Consider the following 20,804-nt stretch of genomic DNA (forward strand, 5'->3'; position numbering starts at 1 on the left):
TTTGAACTTATATCTTTCTCAGTCAGAGACTGGCTGCCTCTATTTCATCATCCATCTTTCACCTCCTGAGCATGGATTTCCTTCAGGGCTCTCCTCTGGGCTTTTTTCTCTTCTCATTCTACCTAATCATAACATCCAACTAGCCAATCTCGACGCCAAGAAGAGAAAAGAAATGTATCACTTTCCTTTCACTGGAGAAGTTGTGTAGACAGAGCGCTGGATATAGGGTCAAGAACCTGTGTTCATATCCTGACTCTGCCACTTGTACTCCTTGGGTGGCGTAGGCAGGTTATTAACCTCTATGAGATTCAGGTTCCTCATCTATAAAACTAAGGAACTGGATCAGATTCAGTAAGATTCAGTAAGATCTAAAGCCCCTTCCAACTCTAAATTTATGACAATGGGTGGAATGTTGCCTATCCAGAAACGATGGTAACCTTGAAGAAAGTAGGGCAGAAGTCAGACAGGCTAAATGTAAGGGGTTGATAAGTAAATGAGTGGCAAGGTGGCACAAGTAATGGGAGTTCAGAAAGTATGGAAGACTCTTTCTTAGGACAATGCAGACAACCCAAGGTTGAAGATAGGCAGGGTGTGGAGGGCAACAAGACAAGGAGGGCAAAGAATTCAGACAAGGGCGCAGTGTGTAGGTGATCTGGCCCACTGTGTTAAGATTATGAAGAGAGGAAAGTGAGGCCAGGGAAGGGGTGATGGATTGAGAGTGCACAGTTGGAAGGCCATGGTGAAGATGAAGAACAGGAGAAGGGGTGAGGCAGTGGGAGAGATGGCAGGAAAGAGCATTAGGATCAGAAAGGGAATTTTCAGAGTTTGAGGTTACGGAGGTAGTATTGTAGAGATGATAATGAGATCCACGAAATGATCCCACCCCGTGGATGGCAAAGCTGGAGGGAAGATATAGGACATAGGAGCTGAAGAGGCTGATAAATGGGAATCTCTGCCTTAGGTAGCAGAGGATATTAACATGTCTACAACATAAATGGTAAAAGTATATAAACATGCAGTTTTCATATGAAGAAATCAAAGCTATCAAGTCATATGAAAAAATGCTCTAAATCACTATTGATTGGAGAAATGAAAATTAAAACAACTCTTGAGGTACTATTTCACACCTGGTGTTGGCTAATCAGTTTGGCTAATATGACAGAAAAGGAAAATAACAAATGTTGGAGGGGATGTGGGAAAATTAGGACACTAATATATTGTTGGTGAAGTTGTGAACTAATCCAACAATTCTGGAGAGCAATTTGGAACTATGCCCAAAGGGCTATGAAATGGGGCAAAACCTGTTGACCAACAACACCTTTACGAGGTCTATATCCCCAAAACATCAAATAAAAGGGAAAGGGACCTATCTGTGCAAAAATATTTAGAGCAGCTCTTTTTGTGGTAGCAAAGAACTGGAAATTGAGGGGATGCCCATCAGTCAGTGAATGTTTGAACAAATTGTGATATACGATTGTGAGGGAACAATATTGTTCTCTAAGAAATGATGAGCAGGATGATTTCAGAAAAACCTTGGAAGACTTACACGAACTGATGCAAAGTGAGGTGAGTAGAACCACACTAACACTGTACACAGTAACAGCAATATTTTATGATAATCAGCTGTGAATGACTTACCTATTCTCAGGAAGACAATAATCCAAGACAATTCTGAAGGACTTAGAATGAAAAATGCTATCCATCTCCAGAGAAAGAATTGATAGAATCCAAATGCAGATCAAAACATACTTTTTAAACTTTTTTCTTGTTTATTTTTGTCTGTATTTTCTTTTACAACATGGCTAATATGGAAATGTTTTACATGACTGCACATGTATAATCTATGTCAAATGACTTGTCTTCTCAAGATGAAGAGAAGGGAAGGAGGGAGGGAGAAAATTGGGAACTCAAAATTTTTTTATTGTACTATATTATGGAAATGCCTTGTTTTATTCCATAAATTAAAAATAAATTAAATTAAAAGGAAAATGTCAAAAATTATTTTTATATGTAATTGGAAAATATATAAATCTTTAAAATATCCAATGTCTACGAAATGTTGCAATTACAAAAGCAGAAAGACCACGAGCCAGGCACTGAACTCCTTAAGAAAGGAAGGAGGAGGACACCAAACAAACAAACAAACAAACAAAAACCCAAAATAGGTAGCAAGCCTTCAGCTCCTCATTTCTGAGACACTGGAAATGGAGGTCCTCTAGCACTTCTGGCTCAGGTCTCTGACAAATCCACTCAGGATCTACAGATATGAGTCCTCTTTGGTACAAGCCCACTTGTATCTCTGGCTACCTGACACTTAGCTGCTGCATGCAAGTGAGTCAGCCCCCTTTAGAACAGATCTTCTTATGACAGAGTCCACTTGGAACTATCACAGATTCTTACAACACATCTACTACCTACTGGGCAGCAGCAATACTGCTTGGCATTCACCCTCATTTCTACATGGGAGGACTGACTTCTGTGAATTGCTACACCTGAGTGATTACTACCAATCATAGAAGTCAGTTAAGACAATCAACAAGTGTTTATTAAGCTGTTACTATGTGCCAGGTCCTAAGTTGGGTATACACATCATTTTAAATCCTTACTTTTAAGGAGCTAACATTCCACCAGAGGAGACAACAAGATTATCTTGACATGCGATGAACCATATCACTCTGACTGTACGTCAGAACAAGATTTGGCAACTAATTGGATGCAAGTATAAAGGAGAGAAAGAGCTGAAGATGGATTCAAGGTATGAACCCTTGGTGACTGGAAGGATGCTGTGCAGTCAACAGACTAGGCAAGTTGGAAAGACAGATGGATTTTGGGGGAAGGACAATGAGTTCCATTTTGGACATGTTTACTTCATAGGACTAGAAATCTGGAATAGGAAGGAACCTAATTTGGAGGTTATTTAGTCTAACCCCTTCCTTTGAGATGCCTATGGGACATTCAGTTGGATATATACAACAGGCAGTAGGTGACGTGGGGTTGGAGCTCAAGAGAGATTAGGATGGGCTATACAGATGTGGAAGTCATCTTCCCGGAGATAACTGAATTCATGGGACCCAGCGAAACCCCTGAGAGAAAGAGTATACAGAGCTAGTTCCACTTCATAGACTAGAATAAAACAATTTACCTGAGCACTGATATGAAGGAGGATCGATCAGGCTTGGCATCTACAAGGTCGTCATCGTCTTCTTCTTCTACATCACCTGCTCCCTGCCGCACTGAAGACTCCAACTCATCTGCCATCTATGTGGACACATAAGTGCATACACCAAATCAAAATCACAGCGTCATGTAATAAATAGCTCACATGTATAAAGTGCTGGTGTTTCAATGCATTTTTCTTATAACTACTCTGTGTGGGAGGTAGTCCGCTTTTATCCCATTTTGCAAATGAAGAACTTAAAGCACAGAGTTTCAGCAACTTGCCTAGGGTCACACAGTAGATAAATATCAGAACTGGAAGTCAAGACTTCTGACTCTCATCACTAAACTAATCTTCCATTAGTATTGAGTGCACACCATCTCTACTCAAGTCCAATTTAGAATCAATAACCAGAGAGATCAGAGGCTTCCTGCCTCTCATTTATCCTGTAGAGCACTACCAAACTAATTTTTCCCTAATATTACTTTTATTACATATTTCCATATTTGCTATGTTGTGAAAGAAAACATAGACAAAAATAACTTTTATGTTGCTTTTCTACTCAAGAGCCTTCAATGACTCCCTACCGCCTAAAGAATGCAGTCCTGGATTTTCAGGGTACTTTATAATCTGGCCACAAACTGGTCTCTAAGCCGAATCTTCAAATCAGTCCAATACACACCATGTTTGTTCCTAACTGCGTATAGCGAAGAAAGTACTGGCATCAGTCAAGAGACTTGGATTCTGATCCCAATTTTACTATTACGTTGATGTACAACCTTGGGTGAATCACTTCTTCTCACTGGGTCTCTGTTTCCTCGTCAGGAAAAATGAGAGAATTAGATCAGAATGTTACTAAGATTCTTTCCAATTCTGAATTTATATTAATAACCTTTCCCTGTTATGCTCACCACCTAAAATCACTGTCACCCACAAATATTTGCTTAGTATCTGCTTCCTGCAGGGCCTTATGCTAGGCAATGGGGAAATAAATTTATAAAAAATGGTCCTTGCCTTTGACATACATAAAGTCTAGATGGAGAGGTATATCATAAACATAAAGGAAGAAATAATTATACAGGGTAACATATGCCAAGTGCAATGTGGACATTGAGACTTACAGGAGAGTCTTAGTTTCTAAGGGTGAGGGGGATGGAAGGAAGGAAAGAAGGAGGGAGGAGGGAGAGAAATTAGGGAAAGGAGGAAAGGAAGAAGGGAGGAAGAAAGGAAGAAGGGAGGAAAGGGTCGGACTGGGAAGCTGGATCAATTAGAAGGCCATTGTAGTACTCTAGGTTACTTGGGATTGTAGATTGAGTCTCAGTTCACTTATCTCTAAAAATAATATATATTATATATATGTACAAATATAAATAAAACACACACATATATGCATACATGTATATGTGTATATATATGCATATGTGTGAGCATGATGTTGTGAAGGTAGAAATGACAAGATTTGGTGATGAATTGGTTATGTGGGATGAGTAAAGGCCTCAATTTTTGGAGGGCAAAGTATGAGGCTGAGGGTAGGGTAAGGGGTTATCATGGGGCCTCAGGCGAGGTTTGATTTGGAACAGCCATTGCAGACAGTGGGACAGAGAATCAAGTGGGGAGGAATAGAATGTTTGCCTCCCTGCAGTGAGGGCCCAGTTTAGATTATGGCTGCATGACCTTGGGCAAGTCACTTAACCTCTGTCTGCCTCAGTTTCCTCTTCTGTAAAATGGAAATGATAATAGCACCTATGTACAACAAAAGTTGCTGAGAAGGTAGAACGAGATATTTGTAAACTACTTTGCAAACTTTAAAGCACTATATAAATGCCAGCTATTATCAAAAGAATTTTGGAGTTCAATGGGTAAAAGAGGGATTCAAATTTTAACTAAATGCAGAAAGCAGCTTTCTAATTATTAAAGCTATCCAACAAAGGCTGTTTCATGAGGTAATGAGTTCCCTGTCACTGGCAATGCTTTAGTGGAGGCTCAATGGCCATATGTTAGGCTTACCATAGAGAACATTCTAATTGCTGAGTGATCCCTCTTCCACGTTATGCCCAAACCCCTCCACTCTTGAAACAGTAAAACAATTCCCTCTACCAGGCTGCAGACACTAATGGAAGCAATTCAAAGTGGATCTCTGGCATGTCAAGGACAATTCTGAGAACAGTCAGCCCTTTGGCAGGGAGTCCATATCTGGGCACTTAAAAAAACCCCTCTCCCTTGAAAATGTATTTTCAAAAATACCTCTGCTAATAGGAGGTACTTTGCAAATGACTGTTTACATATGAAACTTTTCGATGTTTAAACCATTTACCAGGAGAGAATGACTGGCCTTGTTAAACTAGAGATGTATGAGTAGGACAAAGGCTTCAGAGTAGGAGGAAGAAAGGACTGAGTAGTGAGCAGTGGGTGTGCTGACTGAAATCTGTTCCTAATGCATGGGTCAGGCCTATCCATGAATCAGTCAACTAGTATTTATTGAATCATGAATCTAACATTCTCCTATCCTAGCACCATAAACTCCTATCATCTCTCCCTATCCTTTATTCCTCCTAAGTTTATTATTTTTTTAGGAAAGGTATTAAATAATATTTATTGGATACTAGTCTTCTAAATTATATTAACCTATCTCAATCACTTTGCTTTACACATTCATTTTAAGGAAAATTGCAAAGTTTTCAAAATAAAGGCAGCATAAGAAAATTCAACTGGCTTCTAATTTCTAATGGAGATAAGTTGGGATTTAGCTTCTACTTTTAACTGCAATTTTTCCTGCCATAAATTTGGAGGAGAGACTAATTATATTATGAAATCATCAGGAAATTAGAATTTCCCCCTAAAATTTAGGCTTGCTGATATTACTCAGAAAAAAAAAAAGACAAAAAGGTAAGAGGATTATACAAAACAAGACAGGGAGAATACCCCAGATTATTATGTACTATGCAAAGCAGGAGATTCTATATGGTTCACTCTATTTTAAATTCATCCAAGCTTCTTCTAATTTTCTACTTTTTTTTCTACCTGCAATTTTTATAGCATGTAGAGCTCTGGGACTGGAGTAAGGAAGACTCATCTTCTTGAGTTCAAATCTTGCCTCAGACACCTACCAGCTGTGTGACCCTAGGCAAGTCACTTAATCCTGTTTGCCTCAGTTTCCTCATCTACAAAATGAGCTGAGAAGGAAATGGCAAACTACTCCAGCATCTTTACCAAGAAAACCTCAGAATGGGGTCGTGAAGAGTCAGACGCGACTGAACACCAAACCCTCTCGCACGTCTCTTCGTCCACGATACTTCCTTCACTCTCGCCTGTGACATGTTTCACTTACTCCTCCTCTTATTTTGTGGGGAGGATAGACTACTGACCTTGAAGTCAGGAAGACTGCATGCAAAAGCTGCTCCTGATGCTGGCTAGCTGTGTGACCTTAGGCAAGTCACCTAACATTTCTGAGTCTCAATGCACTTATCTCTAAAGTGGGTCTATTATGCTCGTGGTAACTGTCTCACAAGCAGAGCTGTTGTGAAGATTCAATGAACTATATGTAAACATAGCCTATTACTGACTATCTGAATGTCCCTTCCCAGTCTTCTTCTTTTGTTCATCTACTGCTTTCAGTCTCAGAAGTGTCTGTCCTCTCATCTTTCTTAATCCGGTGTTTGACACGATGTCTGGCATACAGTAGGTTCTTAATAAATGTTTATTGAGTGACTGACTTAATACTCATCTACTCACATGGCTTCCATTACCAACCATACACAGAACGATACCTCCAGCCCTGAATGCCCAAACTCCTCTGAGCCCTGGTTCCACTCTGCCCGCTGTGTATCTCTACTTGGATATCCCACTAGCACCATGAACTTTCTTTAAAAAAAAAAAAAGATTTTATTTTTTCCCAATTACACATTAAAACAATTTTTAACATTTTTTTAAAAAAAAGTTTTGAGTGCCAAATTCTATCCCTTCTTCCCTGTGATGGTAAACAACCTGATATAGGCTATGCATGAGCAATCTTGTGAAACATTTCCATATTAGTCATTTTGTACAAGAAGCCTGGCCTGTATTTATTCTTTACTGTCACTGTGACCTACAATTCTTCAGTACTTTCCCAGGCTATTTTCCCTTCTCTAGCTTTATATTCCTTCTTTTCCAATCTTAATACTATCATTAATTACAGGGGGTGGGGAACTTGTAGTCTTGAGGCCCCAGGTTCCCCACCCCCGGTTAATTAGTTTACCTCCAAACTGTTGAATCACTTGCCCTCTTGCCCTAAACTCTCACCACTCTCTGCCATCTCTCCTACTTAGTTGCTGCTAAAAAGGCTGGCCTAGGGACACCTAAACGTTATGTTCCCTAACTCAACAGATGCCTGACTACACAAGGAAATCCTTACTCCTCCCTAAATGACTCTCTCTCCCACTCCCCAATTCCCCAAGCCTTCTTCACCTACTTTCTATCCACACCCTCTGAGGACTTTCCTTCTTACTTACTTTTCCCTCTTCCTTTACTAAGAAAACGAGACAGTTCAGTATGAACTTCCCCTTGCCATCACCTCCCACTCTCTCCTTCCTCCAGTCTTTGATGAGGTGGCTCTTATTACCAAGAACAGCTCCTCTACTTATACCCATGGACCCGTTTCCTCCTCTTCTCTGACAGGTTGCCCCCTCAGTCATCTCCCTTCTCTCTCCAATTTTTAATCTGTCTTTTCCACTTGGTCTTTTGCTACTGTTTTCAAACATGCCCCAAATCTCCATCTTCAAAAATCCTTCACTAGACTCTACTATCCGCTCAATCTCTCCTCCTTTTCTCAGCCAAACTTTGACAAAAAAAGCTACCACACCTTACCCCAACATACTCACCTTTTACTCACTCCTCAGCCCTTTGAAAGCTTGGCTTCTGACCTTATCACTCAAATGGAATGCCACTCTCTTAAACTTAGCACTCATCTCTTAAATGCCAAATCTAATAGTCTTTTCTCAGGTCCCCTCCTTCTGGATGCTTCTGTTGAATTCGACACTGCTGACCACGTCTCCTCTCCCTGTTTTTCTTTTAATGTCTGACTGTTCTTCAGTCAGCTAGCTACCTCACTGTAAGCCTCAATCAACTATGGTATACCCCAAAGCTCGGTTAGGGGCAGCTAGGTGGGAAAGCAATGGGCCCTGTAGTTAGGAAGACCTGGCTTCAAAGCTGGTCTCAGACACTAACTAGCTGTGTGATCCTGGGCAAGTCACTTAACCTGTCTGCCTCAGTTTCCCCAACTATCAAATAAGGATAAGAATAATACCTATCTCCCAGGGGAAGGGAATAAGCATTTATACAATACCCACTAACAAATGCTTCTTCCTTCCTTCCCCTCTCTACATTCTCAGGGACCTCTTTAGCCCCCATGGATTTAATTACCATCTCTATGCAGATGACTCTCATACTGTCAATGCCAGCATCTTCCTGAGCCTCAGTGTCACATCACCAGTTGTCTATCGAACATTTCAAACTAGAGAGGCTCAACACACACAAAAGAGAATCCATTACTTTACCTCTCCTCGCTCCCCTCCACCCCTAACCTACCCCTATACCAAATTTTCCTATTTCTTACAAGGGCATCACCATTCTTCCAGTCTCCCATTTTCACGACCTTGGCACTATCCTTGACTCCTCACTTCTCATCCTCAAATCAGTTACCAAATCTTAGCATCTCTTATATCTTACCCTTCTCTTTATTTCCATGGACTCTGAACTGATCTCCCTGACCTAAGTCACTCCCCATCTTAGTAAATTCTGGAGGCCCCCTACCGCCCCTAATATCTAACATAAATCCTTGTGTTCCTTTCTTTTAAAGCCAATCTGGCCCCAACCTATCTCCCTGGCCTCCTTAATAACTAGCATTTATATAATGTTTTAAGGTTTACAAAGCACTTTACAAATATTATCCCATTTGATCTTCATAACAACCCTGGGAGACAGGTGCTTTTATTAGCCTCATTTAACACATGAGGAAACAAAGGCAAACAGAGTGCAAGTGATTTGCCCAGGGTCACACAGCTAAGTCAGTGTCTGAGGCTGAACTTGCACTCAGGTCTTCAGGCCTCCAGGTCTGGCATTCTAGCTACTACGTCATATAGCTAGGTGTCATTATAACTCCGGACCTAGCATGAACTCCTTCCTCACCAACCCCCCTCGGAATCCCTCAGACTTTTCAAGAATCAGCGGAAGCACCATCATCAACACTAAACTTTTCTTGATCTCCCAACTACTAGTGCGCTCCTTCCCACCTTGTATTTACTTTACATATAATTATATATGTATATGTCATATCTCCTGAGAGAATGTAAATTCCTTAACAGGGGAGAATGTTTTGTTTTTATCTTCGTATTTTCAGTGTTTAATGCTGTGCCTGAACATCGTACATTAATAAATGCCTGTTGATTGGTTTTCATCTGCAAAATAATGGGGCTGAACTAGATGACTTCTAAGATCCTGTCCAGAACTAACACTCTGTGAACTGCTTTGTCACAGCATGGAGATCAGTAAACGTTTAACCCTAAGTATCCCACGGAAGCAAAGGGGAGTTCAGAAGTGACCTTCAAACGACATTTTTAGACAACATTTTAGGACTGGGGGCAGCTGAGAGCACATCCCATTGCCATAAAGAAGGCATGGTGCTGTTAAATGTTTAACATTTGTCTTTCCAAAAAAACAAAAACAAAACAATGTAGCTCCTTGAGGGCAGGGACTGTCTTTTGCCTCTTTTTATATTTCCAGAGCTTAGCACAGTGCCTGGCACAAAGTAGATGCTTAATAAATGTTTAATGAATTAACCTGAATTGGATGACACACTTTTAGGTTTAATCTATGTTATTAACATTTTCTCCATCACTTTCTTAAGTATAGATGATCAAGGAAACAACAACTAAGCCCTGATTTTGTAGCCTTTGCAGATTTCGGGGGTGTAAATGTTCACACAGAGCAGCTAGGCGGGGCCATAGATAGATCACTGGGCCTGGTGCCAGGAAGACATGAATTCAAATGTGACTTCAGGCACTTCCTAGCTGTGTGACCCTGGGCAAGTCCCTTAACCCTGTTTGCCTTAGTTTCTTCAACTGTACAATGAGCTGGAGAAGAAAATGACAAACCACTTCAGTATCTTTGCCAAGAAAATGGATCATGATGAGTCGGACAGGACTAAAATGATTAAGCAATAACAACAAATGCTCTCGCTGAACATTTAACAATCAGCTCTCGTAGGCCCTCCAGTACACCCTTGCTATGAAGTCATAGTTTCTATACTTGAAAACACAAAGGATCTGTGATTCTGTCATGGCAAGGAACTCCCCAATTGGGAACTGTCTCCGCCAAAAGATCCCAACAATCTGTTAGTCAGTTGGTAAATCCTAGGAATTACTTAAGACACATAGAGACTAAGTGACTTGTCCAAGGTCACACAAACTAGTGGTATATGTCAGAGGTAGATTGGAATTCAGGCCCTCTTGATGCCAACTCCAGCATTCCATACTCTATGCCAGCTATCTTTACAGGTTGGAGACTGGACTAGTTACCTGCTGATGGCTTTAAAGTCACTTTGGGGGCCCAAAGTTAATTTAACATTCAAAGTGAGTTATTACATAGTAGTAGTAAAACCACATGGAAGGAGAACTATGGCAAATCTGGACAGCATACTAAAAAGCAGAGATATCACCTTACCAACAAAGGTCTGTATAGTCAAATCTACGGTTTTTCCAGTAGCAATGTATGGCTGTGAGAGGCACCACAGAATTGACGCTTTTGACTTGTGGGGCTAGAGAAGACTTTGGAAAGTCGCTTGAACAGCAAGGAGATCAAATCAGTCAATACTTAAACAAATTAATTCAGACTATTCACTGGAAGGACAAATACTTAAGCTGAATCCTAAATACTTCGGCCACATAGAAGATGAGACTCATTGGAAAAGACCCTGATGTCGGGAAAGACTGAAGGAAAGAAAAAGGGGACAGTAGAGGATGAAATGGATAGATAGTATCATAGAAGCAACAAAGAAGAGCTTAGACAAACTTCGGGAAATGAGGAAGGACAGAAGAGCCTGGTGTGCTCCATGGGGTCACAGTCAGATCCGACTGAACAAATGAACAACAAAAATAAAAGCCACGATTCACATATATTCCTTTAAATGCAGAGGGAGAAAAGATAACTTCAGTGACTTGGGTTAATACTTATTCATGTCCTCGTCTTAAGCGTTATATCCAGCCTTCACAGTCACACTGGTAGTGTTTGGGGAGTAGGTTACAGAATTATTATTATTATCTCCAGCCATTATTTTCACCATGCACAGAATTGCTGGGGTAGGAATTCCTTTCCACTACTACAAATACACAACTAATCTGTAAATCTTTTTCCCCTTTCTGTTTTTCTACAAGCATGCAGTGACCACTCATGGTGTTCCCCGAACCAAATACTATAGAGGCAGATGAGGATGTCAAAGAAAGTAACAAGGCCCAAGTATTTGAGGAGTTTAAAATCTAATCATGAACATAAAAATGCACATAAGAAATACAGCAATATAGCAGGTTGTGACGATGGCCTGTCTGGGCACCTCGAGCAGCTGACCAAGCAGATTCATGCAAAACAAACATATTCAGTCGTGATAAGAATGAAGTGCATGCATCCAAATAACTATTGAAAAATGATGGGTTTTTGAAAATGCTGGGGAAACAAGGGGGCGTGTGAGCAAGGTACCAAGCAGTAACTTTTTGAGAAGAAGGTGAGTGGAAGGTCAGAGAGAAGGAGAAGGAGAGGCAGGCTGTTTAGAAGAGGGAAGCAAGTCATATGTGCGTGGTGATGGGAATGGCATCCAGGGATGAGGAAAAATACAGGTGATGACAGGGGCACTGTTGACATGAGTAGTAGGGTGAGCATTTGAGACTTCTTGAACTAAGGTAGGATCTGCAGAAGATGCAATTGCTAGGATGGACTATACAGAAAAGGAGAGGTGACAGACACACAAAGGGTAATATTCCAAAAGAAAGCAGGAAGCAGGATTGTTTGGTTAAAAAGGGATGTGGTCTTCATTGAAGCAGCATTAATGGAATAGCTAGCTTCTGGCGCATCTTAGATATTAAATCGCCACCCTGGACCCTAAATTAGACCCAAGTCTGCATTACTTATGCAGTACTAGAATCCAGGGTTCTTTCTTACACGCCATTGGTCCTTTTGAAAAAACAGCTCAAATCCTTCCCTTTTATTGACTGACCAAGGGGTGTGTATGTGTGTGTGTGTTTGCACGCGTGTGTGTGCGTGTATGTAAGGGTTCCCAGTTAATGTCCTTTTTGTTTCAAGACAATATTCCAGTTTTTCCTTTTATTTCTTCTATACACAGAATAATCACGTGATATTTCAATTATTTCTCTTTGGAATTTGAAGGCCTTTGGGGTTTTCAGTTGTTCTTTTGTTTTTGCTTTGCCCACTGCAAGGTTTGTTTTCTGATTATGTGGTTTTGAAATTTTACTATAATGTTCCTTGGCTATTTAAACCCAACAATTAAAGCAATCAATCAATAAACATTTATTAAGCACCTACTATATGGCTGGCGCTGGGCCAAGCACTGGGGATATGAAAAATGTCATAAGACAAGGCTCTGCCTTCAAGGAGCTTACAATCTAACGGACTGTCCCATGAAAAAATCCACTGGTTCTGCTCACAAGCAAATTTGTTTCTTCCTGACAACCATGATACTCCAGTATACAAAAGAAGTACTTTATGAGTACTTCCCATTTCATCACCTAGAATATTAAAAAGATGTATATTTGAGGAACAAGATTGAAGAAAATCAATCATTTTTAACTGCTTCATCAGAGACACTTTTAAGTGAAGCTGGCTTTTTTTTTTTAACTGCCTATGAGGACTACAATGATGAGTAGTCCAGTCTGGTGCCACTGACATGATTCATGCTAATAAGCCAATGGGCTGACCCACCAATTACTTCTACACCGTCAGTATCAACACAGTTGTTCCAGGATAGAACAAGAGATTCAAAAAAGTCATTAAACATGGTGAATACTTTAGCACCACTTTGTGTTTGTGTTTGTGGCCAAGCATTCTCCTAGAAAAAAAAAAGATCTTCAAACATTAGCTGGTGCTGATGCCGGACAAATCTAAGCAAAGCAGCAGCCCAGCCGTGTATATAGATTTGTCCATTTGTAAAGCAAAAGTAGACTTCTTCAGATGAGATATGTTAACTGTTTTTTATGTTTGTAGCTAAATCTTCAATTCATAGGTCATGTAGACTATACAATCATGAGAGAATGAAAGTAAAAACATAAAGATGAATAGTTTCTTGGAATTATTACGAAAATAGTTTTTGATCTTGTAGACATCTTGAAAGGATCTCCTAGGGATTCTCAGCCCACACTTAGAGACCTGCTAGTCTGGAGTATAGACAGTTTTGAGTTATTTGCTAGAGGTCACACATTTATTACATGTGTCACTGCCCTAGGCTTCCTCTCTATTGAGGAATTAGTAATTACAGTATTCTCACACAGCACTTTCCTAAGAAACTACTAATCACAACTCCTTGGGGACTCACCTTGTCACAATGCGGAGTTTATAAATATGATCCCAGCATTATAAGGCATTTTACCACACCCAGGCAGAACTAGGACAAGGCATTCCAGTCCTAGTTTTAAAAATAAACTGTAATATACTCAGGCCTTATGTCACAGATAAACATTCAGATGCCACAGGCAGCAGAATATTCCCGCTGTTTTAAAGCAACTGTGTTTATAAAATATTACAAAGTGTCGCTGAGACAGTGCCTTGCCCTCAGCAACTGCTTATTTTGCCTATTCCTAGCTCAGGACCTCTACAAAGAAAATGAAACTGGCGAATTTACAAGATACTCTGAAATGAATGGACCTTGTACCTTTTAAGTTATCAACTAGATCCGGTCCCCATGCGGACTTTAGTCCAGGTATATCATAAAGATTCAGGGCTTCAAAGGACCTCCAGGATCATCACTCCCTTACTGACCCCAGAGAAATGAAATTATTTGCCCAAGGTCACAGAGGTTAAGGGTCAGTTGTGGGATCTGAACTCAGATCTTCTAACCCCAAATCCAGTGGCCTTCTCATACTATCAAACAGTCCCCAAAGAGGATATTTAATAGTGCTGTCTGAAAATTGTTTTAAAATGTCTTAGTGATGTAAATGACTTATTATGTATAAAGGTACCACCGGGTGAAAAAAAAGACTTCTGGAGCCTGGTGTGAGCTATTTTTTTTAAATGGGGTCACAGGATCATAAATCACTAGTTGGATAGGGCCCTAGAGGGCATTTAGTCCAACCTTTTCATTTTTCCAGATGACGAAGCTGAGGCTCAGAAAAATTAAAGGCCAGGGCAGCTAGGTGGCGCAGTGGATAGAGTACCGGCCCTGCATTCAGGAGGACCTGAGCTCAAATCCAGTCACAGACACATAACACTTACTAGCTGTGAGACCCTGGGCAAGTCACTTAATCCCATTTCCTAGACAAAAAAAAAAAACCTTGTCTACTATCACATAGTTCTCCCTTAGAGGCCATATTTGAACTTGGGTTCTCTGACTCCATATCCAGAACTCACAAAGTAATAAACTGTTGTACTTGGCTCAAAGAGCTTCAATATGTTAGCTGATTAGAAATTCAATAGTTTAATAGAGAGTAAAAGAAAAATAATTCTGGTGACCACTTCTATCTATTTTTATTATTCAGTCATGTCTGCACTGTGATCCCTTTTGGGGTTTTCTTGGTAAAGACACTGGAGTAGTTTGCCATTTCCTTCTCCAGCTCATTTTATGGATGAGGAAACTGAGGCAAACAGGGTCAAGTGACTTGCCCAGGGTCACACGGCCCAATAAATCTCTAAGGCTAGATTTGAACTCAGGAAGATGAGTCTTCCTGACTTCAAGCCAATATGTCTCCGCCTAGTTGCTCTTTTCTATCTCTACTCAAGGAGGTTTATTACAACTGGCATTATCAGTATGTATGCCTCGTGAAAATAAGGATTTCTTATTATCTACCTCAAAGGTTTGTTGAAAGTAAGGAAAACACTTTTTCATCAGTGAAAATACGTAAATAAAGGCTATTATAATTATTTCAAAGGACCATAGAATTACAGCTGGAACCTTAGAGGTCATCCAGAGAAACCCCTTCATTTTATAGAGGAGGAAACCAAGACCCAGAGAGGTTAAGAGGCTTTCCCAAGGTCACACAGGTAGACTTGAGCCACTCTTCTGGTTCTCTCTATGTGCTGTATTACCTGGCATACTTCCTCCATAGTGCTCTGAATGTTTTGTGTTTAATAAATGTTTGTTGAACTGGACTCGAACACATCTAGGAAATCACCACCTGGTCCCTGCTTAGGCACATGGGGTTAAAAAAAAATCAATTTTCCTATTCTTAATGACAGCAAGGGAATTTCCGAACAGGCCACATGCCCAAGAATACAGGTTCAAGAAGTGCAGTGGTTTTAAAGAATAAACTTCAAGGGAAATAAACAAAAATTAAATCATCGGGTTTACCACAGGAAGGAAAAGGGAAGCCAAAGCTTGTTAAGGCTCCTTCCTCAGAACAATTGAACAGATAACCTCCAGTATAAACTGCTGCTACTCAGTGAGGAGGGAAGCAGACTGCTTTTCCTAACTCAATGGACACCAGGATCCTAGATTCCTACTGCCGAGCTTGGTTTCCTTGGGAGGTGCTCACGATAAGTTCATGTTCGGTAAAAGAGGGGTCCAGGTCACATGTACCTGCCTACTGGGCCTTTACAAGCTTCCATGGAACTCTTGGTGACTGGCTCACCAAGACAAACCCACAATCTGGAAGAGCTTCCTTGTGGGAAGAGGACTCTTAAATTTGCAATGCCAAGAAATCCCTGGATCTTTGGGCAGAATGGTCTAATGGAAGTTAGTGAAGGAAAAAGTCAGAAGAGACATAGAGGAATTTATTACTGTCTTAGAGGAGTGGCTGAGCCTCACTTCCCTCAGCTACAAAAAGATAGTAGTACTTGCCCTATCTACCTCACTGGGTGATTTCAGGGCTCAAATATGATAATGTACATAAAATACTTTGTAAATATAAATTAGTAATTAATTTTAGTGAATAATTGGTGTTTAATTAGTAATTAATAAGTTAAAAGGGGATTGTATTTGCAGACAAAAGACCTGGGTTTAAATCTTGGCTCTCTAAATTACTAGCTGAATGACTCAGGGCATGTGCATTCACTTCCAAGCCTCAGTTTCCCCTTCTGTAAAATAAAGATACTTGCCCTAATTATTTCACAGAGCTGTCATGAGAAAAGTGCTATTTAAATATCATATGTAATGATGATTTACTATATAAATTGTAAGTTACTATTGTTTAGATTAGACATGCTACAACACTTTTAAGCTTTGTGGTTTCATTTGTGTGGGACTCCACCCATACAGATTTCAGTTCTATCTTATTCTAACTCCACCTTGCTTCATAGTAATGGCCAAAAAACTGTCATGGGAAAGGAGAGCCTTCTGATGACAAACTTTTCTGAACATGGTGCTTATGAGCAGACACACAGCCATCACTAGTGTCCGTGCTTGAAGCCTGCCTGGGTTGGAAGAATCTACCAAAACACTCCAGCATCTTTGCCAAGAAAAGAGTAAAAGAAAAATAATTCTGGTGACCACCTCTGCTCCATAGATAGTATCTAAATGCTAAAAGACATGACAGCAGGATGGCTTGCTATGGTCCACAGAGTCACAAAGAGTTGGATACCACTGAACAACATATGCATATTTACATGCAGAGGCAGCATGGTACAGTAGAGTAGGCCTCTCATGCCCTAAGCTACTCTCTAAGACTATAAATTTCATAGAAGAAGCCAACCTGCATTGAAAGAGAGTGTCTCCTTATAGGGAATTCCCCTATGAATTCACTGGTCTAGCACCCAAACCCCTTTGTCCAAGCCAGTCAGAGAAGTTCCTTGAGGGGAAGACTACTTGTTTTTTTTTTTCTTTGTAGTCTCTGTATCCACAGCACATAGCTCTGTGCCTGGCCTAATACAAAGCAGATCCTTAATAAATGTTCATTGGCTGATTGCTTAAGGTCAAAGGACTATAGATTTAGAACTGCAAGGGATCTCCGTGGCCATGTAGTCCAACCCCGCATTTTATGGATGAAGAACTGACGCCCAAGGAGCGGGCCCAGTGACTTAGCCGAAGTCACACTTGAATTAAATGGTAGATTGCTGTTCGGTCATTTTTCTGTCGTGTCTGACTCTTTGTGACCCCTTTTGGGATTTTCTTGGCAAAGATACTGGAGCAGTTTGTCATTTCCTTCTCCAGCTCATTTTACAGATGAGGAAACTGAGGCAAAACAGGGTCAAGTGATTTGCCCAGGGTCACACAGCTTGTAAGTCTCTCAGGCCAGATTTGAAGTCAGGTCTTCCAGACTCCAGGTGCAGCACTCTATTCAATGCACTACCTAGCTGCCCCTCCTTGGGCAGGATTCAAACCCAGGTCCTTCAACTCCAAATCCAACATTCTTTCCATGTCTAAAATTCAACTCTAAAAATCCTATGGTCCTCTGAGTTGCAGTTTCCTCATCTGTCAAACAGTAAGGCTAAATCATTTGTACAGGCTGAGATATATCGCACATTGTTTAGGTGAACTTCAGCAAGTCAATCCAATCTTGGGCCTGAATTTCCTCATTTGTAAGAAATAAGGAGCCTAGACTCCCAGACGTCCAAGCTTCTTCCCAGCTCTGAATCTTATCCTAAAATCTCTAATATCCTTTTCCGGTTCAAGTTTCTATGACCTCTCCCTCTCTCCCTGCCCCCACTAGCCAATCTACTTCCCAGTCCTGACATGAGTTAGAATCCTGCCTCTTACACTTAGTATCGGTGTGGCCAATGACTTAACCTTTCTTACTATTCATGTTCCTCATCTATAAAATGGGGATAATGATAGTACCTTCCTCCCAGGGTTGTGGTAGATAATAGTACCTATCTCACAGGGTTGTTATGAGGCTGTAATAACGTATGTAAAGCGCTTTGCAAGCCTTAAAACCTTGTAATAAATGCTAGCTATGATTATATATATATATGTGTGTATATATATATATCAATCATAATCATTAAATTTCCCGAAAGTGTATTAAGACCTATCTCTGTGCAAGGATGGCTTCCTAGGTAGGGATACAAAATCAATTACATATCAGCCCATACCCTCCAGAAGTTTACAAATATCCCACTGTAGTGGGACAAGTAGTAACTCTATCAGACAGTCTAACTCCTTTTTCAGCCAAAGGCCAGGCAGCCCCAGAAAAGCCCCGGAAGGCTAGCAAGTGAGAAGAAGAGGGGACTGCTATGTTAGGAAGCGGGTAGCTAAGTACAGCGGCCCGGGACTGGGAAGGTCAGCGAGGATTGTAAGGGGCTGACAGGAAGGAAGCCCATACGGTAGAGAGAAGAGAAAGTCGGGAAAGAGGGCGGGGGGCAGCTGGCATTACCGTGTCCACCGTGGATCCTGGAGGAGGTGGAAGGAGACGCCGCAAATAGACCGGTCTCCGGTGCCAGCCGGGACAGGTTTTACGGAGCTTAGGGCGCGAAAGCGAAAACGGGCAGCGGGGCGGGGCCGAGGCCGGCCGGGGGGTGGAGCCCCGCTCCCCGAGGGCCCAGTGGGCCCGCCTCGTCTCTACGCGGCCCCGGGGCTGCTGCGGCAGTAGGGGTTTGGAAGGCGGAGCGAGCGCTCTCCAGTTTCTTAAGTTTGTAGCGCTGCGGACACCGCCCACATCCCGTGCGCGCGAGGAGGTGCCTGCGAGCCCCGTTAGGGAGCCTTTCCGGGTCTCGGGGCCCGGCAGCTCGGAGGAATCTGCCTGATTTCTTTGCACTGCAGTTACTCAGGTTTTCTTACCTGCCTCGCCCAATTCTCAGAAGAGGCGAGGCTCCCGCGCCGCATCTCCGGCATTTCCCACCTTTGGAGTCTAGAGTCAGGTGTTTCCAGATCTAAACTTCCGTGATTTATGTATGATCTAGGAAGAATTGGAGTGAGAAGGCCTTTGACTCTAAAGAACCTATCAAGAAGTCCCTGACTACTAAACATTTGTTCAAGGCTCTCTCTGTAACTACATTCTTCTAACCAGATCCTTGGAAAAGCTAACAGATTGAGGGGCAGGGTCCTTCCAATAAGATAGAACACCAGATACAACTCCAGCCATCCATTCTGTATGCCACTGGTCTCTACTTTGCCATGTACACTCCAACTTGGAACGCTATATTTACACCCTCCTCTGATAGCAGTGAAAGAGCAGGAAGAATCCCTACTGAACTTCTTAAATCCTAGAGGTTAAAGGACACTTTTAGCGTATGATGTGGTGGGAAATGTATTGGGTGTTAGTAAAGTAAGACAGTTGGTTGAATGGTTGGATCCAAAGAGTGTTTATCAATGGCTCCATGCCAGTCAGCAAGGGTTATTCTAATTGCCGTGATACTTGTCTGTAATCGTTGATTCTGTCTTATTTGATATTTTTTGTTAAAGATTTGGATGAAGATGTGGAAGGTATGCTTGTCAAATTTACAGTTAATGAAAACCTGAGATGGACTGCTAGTACTTTAAATGACAGAATAAAGATTAAAAATGATCTTGATAGGTTTAAAAGAGAGACCCAAACTAATGAAGATAAAATTTATAAGTTTTACATTTAGGTCTAAAACATCAATACAAATACAACATGGGGGAAATCTGGCAATGATGTAGGTTGAATGGAAGTACAGTATGAACTAACTGTGATGTGCTTGTTAAAAAAGCAAAAACAAAAAAACCTAATTAAATCTTAGAATTCATTAATTAAAATATTTTTATTATTAAAAAGGTAATAATTTCATGTCTTTCTGTTTTGGTTAGACTGCATCTAAAGTGTTGTTTTTAGTTTGGGGTACTGCAGTTTAAAGAGGGCATTGACAGAGTGTATATAAGCAAAGGTGACTAAAATCATGAAGAATCTATAAATCTTGGTATATAAAAATATTTGGGTGAATTGAGATGTTTACCCTGAAAAGAAGTCTTGGTGGTAATGGGAGTGGAGAGGAACCAAGTTTGTAAAATGTAAATTGTGGCTAGACAAACTAATAAATAATCATTTGTAGGAACAAAGAATCTAGAGTCTCAAAGGAAAACATAAAAATAAAAAGTAAGAATAAAGGGGAAATAACATTTCCATGCCTCAAACTATACTAATAAATAGTAGTTATCAAGCCTATATTATTTTAAAAAATAGAAAAATAGATCAGTGGAACTGACTACATAAGGAAGAATTGAAAGGAATTGAACTCAGTCAGCCAGTGTTCAATCAAATGAAGAATATAAATTATTTGGTGAACTTCCTATTTGATAGGAATTATTGGAAAACTGAAAGCATTTTGGCATAAATTAGGATTAGACCAACATCTTATGTGATACAAGCTCAAAATGGATTCATGGCCTAAATATTAAAACTCACACCATCAAAAATTTAAAAAAAAAATTAGAAAAGAACCAGGTCAGATACCTTTCATTGCTATAAGTAGGGAGAGAATTCTTTTCTTTTTAATTGGGAAAAAAGTACATTTATATAAAAAGAAGTGAATTCAACCTATTACAAAACGTGCTTGAAATGATGAC

General features: G+C 40.6%; 1 protein-coding gene across 1 annotated transcript in view; it reads right to left on the reverse strand.

Moving 5' to 3' along the window:
* The window catches only part of CASP7 (caspase 7), a 58,642-nt gene extending 39,785 nt beyond the window's left edge, over window positions 1-18,857 (reverse strand). Inside the window, exons 1-2 of the mRNA XM_020988245.2 lie at window positions 18,655-18,857; window positions 3,143-3,258 (exon numbers count right to left, since the gene is read on the reverse strand). Of these exons, the coding sequence (XP_020843904.2) occupies window positions 3,143-3,258 (116 nt within the window). The 5' untranslated portion in view covers window positions 18,655-18,857. The remainder of the gene's footprint in view (window positions 1-3,142; window positions 3,259-18,654) is intronic.
* Between the last annotated feature and the right edge of the window lie 1,947 nt (window positions 18,858-20,804).

This window comes from Phascolarctos cinereus, unplaced genomic scaffold, assembly GCF_003287225.1.
Source record: "Phascolarctos cinereus isolate Bilbo 61053 unplaced genomic scaffold, phaCin_HiC Scaffold_3;HRSCAF=262, whole genome shotgun sequence".
Taxonomy (NCBI): Eukaryota; Metazoa; Chordata; class Mammalia; order Diprotodontia; family Phascolarctidae; genus Phascolarctos; species Phascolarctos cinereus.